Source organism: Gavialis gangeticus, unplaced genomic scaffold, assembly GCF_001723915.1.
Source record: "Gavialis gangeticus isolate Ggan-Ray unplaced genomic scaffold, GavGan_comp1, whole genome shotgun sequence".
NCBI lineage: Eukaryota > Metazoa > Chordata > Crocodylia > Gavialidae > Gavialis > Gavialis gangeticus.
The window spans coordinates 70,696-77,566 of record NW_017728987.1 but is presented as its reverse complement, the minus strand read 5'-3'; the positions used below and the strand labels follow the sequence as shown (position 1 = coordinate 77,566).

The window sequence follows — 6,871 nt, the reverse complement described above, 5'->3', positions numbered from 1 at the left end:
ATGCATTAAAAATTAGAAGAGGTGGGGGGGGGGGGGGGGGGGTGGGGGAGAAAAGATGAACTAGAAAATCACTTCCTTCCCAGTACAATGTGTACCGCTGCTTTTGAATTTGCTTTGACTCCTCCGTACTCTGGTAGTCATTGTGAGCTGGTGTCTGGATACGAGAACTGTGGAACTGTCAGCATTTTACTAATTGAGGTTCACGTGGAATGAGATGGTGGATAACTTCCTTCTTGGCAAAGGAAGAAACCAGTGTTGCCAGTTTGCTCTTATCTCTGTAAACCACTAACCAGTGCTTCTTGTTTGCCTTCCAGGAGGTTGGAAGCATCATTGGGAAGGTGAGTGACTAGGTAACTCCCTGTTCTCCTCCTTTCTTTGGAACCCCTGTGAATCGGCAGTGCTGTAATAATCCCTTTCTTTCTCCACATAGAAAGGAGAATCTGTAAAGAAGATGCGTGAAGAGGTAGGTTCTGGGCAGCAAGTGACCATAATTTGGGTTAAGATGCTCCCTAAATCGAGTTACAGCAGAAAAGAAGCAAAACTTAGGGGCCCTAGAAGGAGTTCTGAACTCCAGGATTTTGCTGACTGCGGTTGGGTTGGAAACAAACAAGCTCATTGTGGGCCGCAAGGCATGCTGGGAAATGTAGTTCTTCCTGGCCAATCTCAGAGCTGATCTGGCAGATGGAAACTAAGATGGCTGCTCCCAGCCCAGAGCAGAACTGCAGGGAGGGGTGGACTTTGCAGCATGAAATGGCTTGTTTGTATGTATTGCAGTCAGGCCTGGTGGCTCTCCAGTGTTGAATACTTCACACAGTGAAACCCTTGATTGCACTGTAACATTATCCAGAGACCCTGTTGGTTTGATCGGGACTAATGCTGTCCACCCGCCCGGCTGCTCACGTTTCCGTCCTTTCCTCCTTCAGAGTGGCGCTCGCATCAACATCTCAGAAGGGAACTGCCCAGAGAGGATCATCACTCTTGCTGGCCCCACCAACGCCATCTTCAAAGCGTTTGCAATGATCATTGACAAACTGGAAGAGGTGTGTGGCCCCTTCCCGGGCAGGCTCTGGAACTGGGGCTGCTGTGTGCTGTACAGACAGTGCTGCCGACCAGGCGGCATTAACCCTTTAGGGACTGGCACCCTGCCAGAACTGCTGCCTCTGCACCATACTTGTGGGCCCCCATGCTGTAGAGAAGGGGGCAGTCTCTTTAGCAGGCATGCCACACATTGGCCCCTGCACTGTCCTCAAATGCTACTCAGATTTCTTTTCCTTACCTGATTTGCTGCTCTGTTGTCTGCTCCTTCCTCTACTTGCCCTGCCCTGTGCCATGCTGAAGCTGCCTGTACCACAGGCTGACTGCCACATGGCTGGGGATACCTACCCCTTGATGTCACAAGCTAGTTTGTGACTTCATCAGATACCACAGTTGCTGGAGTGAGGGGCATGTTGGGAAACAAGGGGTAAGAACACACTTCGGCTTTGCTGCCTGCCTGCCTGCTGCCTTTATGGGGCAGTGGAAATGAGTGCCTGCCTGGAAGGGCACAGAGTTGGCTTTATCTGTTGGGCACTGTTTGTGCCAGGGGGAAGAAGGGTGAGCTCTTGTCTGGCCTGTGCAACAGAGGGACCATGCTGAATCAATCCCCTAATTCAGTCCTGGGCTACAGACCCTGCAGCTGGGTGGGCTGCATTGGCCCCTAATTCTGCATTTATTCCCTCCTTGGCCTCATGTTGACTGATGGGTGCCTGAGCTAGAGGCTTCTTGGGTAACTGGCATCAGAACAGCCTTCTGGGACTGACGAGTGTGAAGCTTTGCTGGAATCCACTGTTGCGGGGATGAATGACCAATGGCTCCAACTTAATTCGGCCACCTACAGCCCCACACCTACTGTGCCAGGCAGTCCTGCAAGGAAGCGAGATCACTTCCTGGCATCCTGCACTTGGCTTGAGCCTTGAGGCAAAAGGCTTTGCTGGGCCTTAGCTGAATGGAGGGAATAGGCACCCTCCAGCAAGACAAGAGGGCTGCTGGAGGGGAGCGAGCACCACACCCTGGTCTGTGGCAGCTTTGCCAAAGCTAGGCGGACTCTCAGTGTAGCTTAAGCTTAGGATCGATGCCTGAGCTTGGAGCCATTAGTGGGTTGGTGGGGGAGGAGGGTGCTGGTAACCTGAGCCGGTTGCCCCTGTGACTGGACTAGCTCTGCCCTTGAGGAGTGCAGGCATCCAGGGCTTGCTGGCATGGGCCTGCGAAGCTCTACTGATGTGGGAGCTCCCGAGCAGTTTCTTGGACTGTCAAATGTAGCTCATGGGAAGCCTCAGGCGGTTGCGTTCTTCAAGAAAAGAGCAAACCACAGGACTGTCCTCAGCCCAGCATCTAGGGTGCGCAAACAGAGCCAAGCATTATCCTGTCACTGTGAACCTGGAGTTAGCTTTAGATTTCAGCCCATGGGGATTGAGCCGTGGTCTCTGCTGCAGCTCCCCTCCCCCACATATAGCTTCCATCCAGAATAGCTGTGGTCCTGGGAATGGACTGTGGTCTTGACTTTTTTCCTCTTACCAGTGACTGGCTTCCTGATGAAATTTAAATCTGTATCTGCATGGATTAATTCCCTCCTTAACTGTTCAGGCACATGCTATTGTATTCCTGTTTTACTCAAAGCAGTAAATACCCTGCCAGCTACAGACAGCTGAGAGTTGATTGCAGCCTGCCTGAATCCTGCCTTTGGCAGGGGGTTGGACTTAAACATTGACCTCAGGATGTCCCTTTCAGCCCAACTTCTCTATGATTCCATGAATCCAGCTAGTTATAGCTAGCAGCAGCCCCTGCACGTACCTCTCTATGACCCTGGAGGATGGTGTTCCCAGCTGGGAGCTTGTGACAGGACAGTCTAGCAGTGGCAGGGTGGCTCTGCCATCTTGGAAGGCAGCTACTGCTGGCAGTGGCCTCTGTGCCAGGTATTGCCTCAGGCAGAGCAAAGTAAGAAAGCCAGGATGATTCCTGCAGTAGTTAATCCATCTGAAGCAGTGCCCCATGTGACTGGTTGGGATCCCCATGTTTCTGGTAGAGATCCATCAGCTTTGGGGAACCATACCCCTGTTGGCACGGAGGGGAAAAACACCTTTCTGTCCTCAGTGCTGTAACGTAACTCCTATGTTTTATTCCCAAAATGCTCTGGGCCATACAAAGAGCCTTGTCCTGTGTCTCACTGCTGGGCTCTGGCTGTAGTAGGTGGGCTGTTCCCAGGGGCTTCTCCTGAATGCTGCCTCTTGTTGCAGGACATCAGCAGCTCCATGACCAACAGCACAGCTGCAAGCAGGCCCCCAGTCACCCTGCGGCTTGTGGTACCTGCCAGCCAATGTGGCTCCCTCATCGGAAAAGGAGGTTGCAAGATCAAAGAGATAAGAGAGGTCTGTGATGGGGTGGGGGGTTGGGTGTTGTTTCCCGGGAGAGGGCAAGCAGCTACTGCAGTTGAACAGCAGCAGAGCAGGCCTCTGCCCTTCCCCAGCTGCAGCACCAAGGGTTGGAGGAAGCATAGCGGAGCTGTGGCATCATGCTGCTTTTTAAGAAAGCAGCTTGTATTTTTAGTGCTTGTGAAACTGAGATGGGGGCTATGTCTGGAGCCAGGCATGGTGTAGTCAGGCACTGTCCATGACTTTCTCCCCCCAGTCCCCTCAGCTGGACTGGTGCGAGTGGTTGGGACTCCTGGGTTCCACCTCCTGGATCTGTCACTTGCTTGAGTGCCTGGAGGTAATGAAACCCAACCCCTGCCTTCCTCTTTCCCCAGGGGTGGGGATGCAGGAATGTGAGGATTAAGGTTTGCAAGGCACTCTGTAGAAAGGCATGCACCATGGCTGTCCCATGGCTCCTGGCAGATTAACTCCACATGCTGTGTGGTTTTGCTCTGTGGAGATTCTCTTGTGTTGGAAGGAAAGCTGAAATCTAGGTCCTGCTTTTTCTGGCCCTGGGTTCCCAATGACCAAACTTACTTCCACCTGGGATTAGGCATCTTTATCTTTATTTTTTTTTCTTTTGAGGCTGTGATGGGGGCAGGAGTGCAGAGCAGAACCTGCCACTTAGAACAGAGGCTGTAGTCATCCTGCCTGGCATGCCTGATGTGCTATTTTTACTCCTAAACTTTAAGAGCACGGGGGCGCAGGTCCAGGTGGCAGGAGACATGCTGCCCAATTCAACTGAGAGAGCCATCACTATTGCCGGGATACCCCAGTCCATCATTGAGTGTGTCAAGCAGATCTGCGTGGTCATGCTGGAGGTAAGCTCCCTGCTAACTCTGGGCGGGGGGTGGGCAAGTAGGTATAGGTCAGCTCCCAAAGTGACAAAACCCACTTGAGCCTAGTGAGGAGAAGCAGGTGCCATTCCTGTTGTGCTGGACTCTGCAGCCAGCTGTCTTCCAGTGTAGAAACCTCTGCCTTGGGCCGAGCCTGTGAGGAACTGGATCAAGATAGAGCCCAAGGCCTTATAGGGGGTGGAGGGGCCTGGAAGGAGGTTGGTTTGGGGTTAACCTGGAAGATTTAGATCAAGACTGGAAAAGCCTGGTTGCCAGGCAGTAGCACCTCCTCCTACTCCAAATCTGGCTCTACTTCGTAGGCCTCCAGTATCCTCCAAGAAGTGTCCTCGGACCCATGCCCATCTTGGCATGCGATACCCCTGCCAGCTCCCTGTTCCCCTTTCAAGCGTGTGGCGCACTTTGGGCACAGTGCCTGGAAGGCGGAGAAGCTGATTTGCCCTTTGCAGCTCTTGAAATGTTAGCGTGCAGTCTTAGCTGCCTGAGCCTGTTGGCATCTATTTTTATAGCTCTTTTAGAGAGCTGGCTGGGAGAGAAGCCTCACTGTGGCCTGTAGAGCCACTAGTGAATGTGTCCTTTTGTGGTGAAGGACTTCCAGGCTCTGGCATCTAATTTCTCTCTTCTCTGGCTCCCGTACTGCAGTCTCCCCCGAAGGGTGTCACCATCCCCTACCGACCCAAGCCATCCAGCTCTCCAGTCATCTTTGCAGGCGGGCAGGTAAGGCTGCTCCTTTGCTTGCCAGGCACGGGGCAGGGTGGGGGGTAAGGAGGCAACACCGCCAGCACACATCAGCCCACCGTGCATGCCTGTCACCTGTGCTGCCTGCCCAGCCAGCATAGAGCTCCCTCCGCTGCTTTGGTCAGTTTGGCCGGAGGCTGCTCCAAACATGCAGCAGATTCTTCACTTCCAGTAGGTGCTGAAAGCGGATTGCAGAGGGTGGGGGAGAGGTCATGTGAGGCTAGTTGTTGTTGGGGGAGGAGGAGGACCCCTTCACAAGGTGTTGAGTGCAGAGGGGCACCTTCTGCAGGGCCCATGTAGGCTGTCTGGGTAGGGTGCTTGTGGAGTGGCAAGCTGGATAGTCGGTGCCTGTTTCCCCACAGCAGCCAGGGGGTTGTAGGTACAGCTGGTGGGACTGCAGGGGAGAGCTCGGACTCCGAAGGGCTGGGCTTTGAGTGGGGAAGGCCCCAGCCCCCTAGGGCTCTAGTGGCTTCTGGACCAAACTGACATGTGTGAACATGGAGTAGTGCAGTGCCACCTCCTAGCATCCCCAAGGCAGGACAGGTGATGTCATAGAACAGTATAGCCAGGTTCTCCATAGCCATGAAATGGGGTCTCTTGCTGGTTACAGGTACAGGACTGCAGCCTCAGCTGGTCTGACTCCTGTGATGTCTGTCATGCTGAGTGGTTCTGGGCAAGCAGCTCTTACCTAGCAGGGATGCCACCCACGTAGCTCCATGCAGGACAAACCCCATAGAGCCCTAGCCAGGAGGTGGCTTGGGGAGCCCCTGGCATTCCTTGCCACAGGTCATAACCCTTGCAGAACTAGGCTGCTTGCCTCTGGGCCCTACCTTGTTGCTGACTTTGGGGACAGGATCACAGCCCATAGCTGTTAAGACACTACCATGATGCCATGGGCCTCTTCACTCAGTGGGAGCTGGGACATAGCAGTGCCATGAGATTAGAGAATTCTGGCAAGCCCTAGCCAAACCAGGGAGATAGTAGCAGCTGCTGAATGGGTCTAAGGAAGAACTGCCCAGAGCAAGAGGTGACTAGGCTGTGCATCTTGGCCCGGCCTGCTGTTCCCTCAGCCCGCAACTCTCTCCCCCTTGTCTGGAACAGATCTGTCTTGTTCTAGTTCCTTGCCTCACTCGCTCCTTCCCTCTCCCCCTCCCTGCCCCCTGCCCCCACTCAGACTTGGACAGCTTGTCACACAGCTCCTTGCTAGGGCAGTGGCCTGTGGGGAAGGGACTAGGAAGCACTGTGATTGCTGGCTTCCAAGCAGAGGCCTGTCACCAGAGGTTAACCCCTTGGGGTGAGGTAGACTGCCCAGTGGCTAGAGCAGTGAGGAGCAGGCTTATCCATGGCCACATACTCCCTCCCTGCCCTCTCCCTTCCCCATGCCGCAGCCAGCACCATGTGGCTGCTGGGGCTGCCTTGGCAGCGAGCTGGCGGCAGTGCTGTGCTTGCCGGTGGGTCCTGTTGACCCAGGGCCAGCCCTGTACAGCAGAGCGATGTCTATGTGCCTTGGGTGTTAGCGGAAGGTTTGGGATTGACAGCCCTGGAGACTGAAGTCCTCTAATTTATCCACAGGACAGGTACAGCAGCGGCAGTGCAAGCTACCCCCACACCGCCCCATCAATGTGCCTCAACTCTGACCTGGAGGGACCACCTCAAGAGGTGAGAGGGGAGTTCAGTCTCCATGGCCCGCTCAATCCTTGGCCTCTTTGAGACTGCCAGCAAGGGTGGCAACCCCCCGCCCCCAACAGCCTGTGGCGGTGGCTTTTTTTTTGTGCTGCGGACTCCTGTCCGCTGGGACCTGCATCAAGCCCTCCCCCATTTCCCCCCCTTCCC

At 54.5% G+C, this 6,871-nt stretch overlaps 1 protein-coding gene across 15 annotated transcripts in view; it reads left to right on the top strand.

Annotated features, from left to right (window-relative positions):
- The window catches only part of PCBP2 (poly(rC) binding protein 2), a 30,524-nt gene that overhangs the window by 771 nt on the left and 22,882 nt on the right, over nucleotides 1-6,871 (top strand). For 10 of the 15 annotated variants that reach the window (XM_019514241.1, XM_019514232.1, XM_019514225.1 and 7 more), the window contains exons 2-8: nucleotides 315-338; nucleotides 431-463; nucleotides 924-1,040; nucleotides 3,273-3,404; nucleotides 4,139-4,267; nucleotides 4,943-5,017; nucleotides 6,611-6,697. In XM_019514241.1, coding sequence (XP_019369786.1) covers nucleotides 315-338; nucleotides 431-463; nucleotides 924-1,040; nucleotides 3,273-3,404; nucleotides 4,139-4,267; nucleotides 4,943-5,017; nucleotides 6,611-6,697 — 597 coding nt within the window. The remainder of the gene's footprint in view (nucleotides 1-314; nucleotides 339-430; nucleotides 464-923; nucleotides 1,041-3,272; nucleotides 3,405-4,138; nucleotides 4,268-4,942; nucleotides 5,018-6,610; nucleotides 6,698-6,871) is intronic. The other 5 variants (XM_019514257.1, XM_019514249.1, XM_019514206.1 and 2 more) reach the window with 1 other exon arrangement.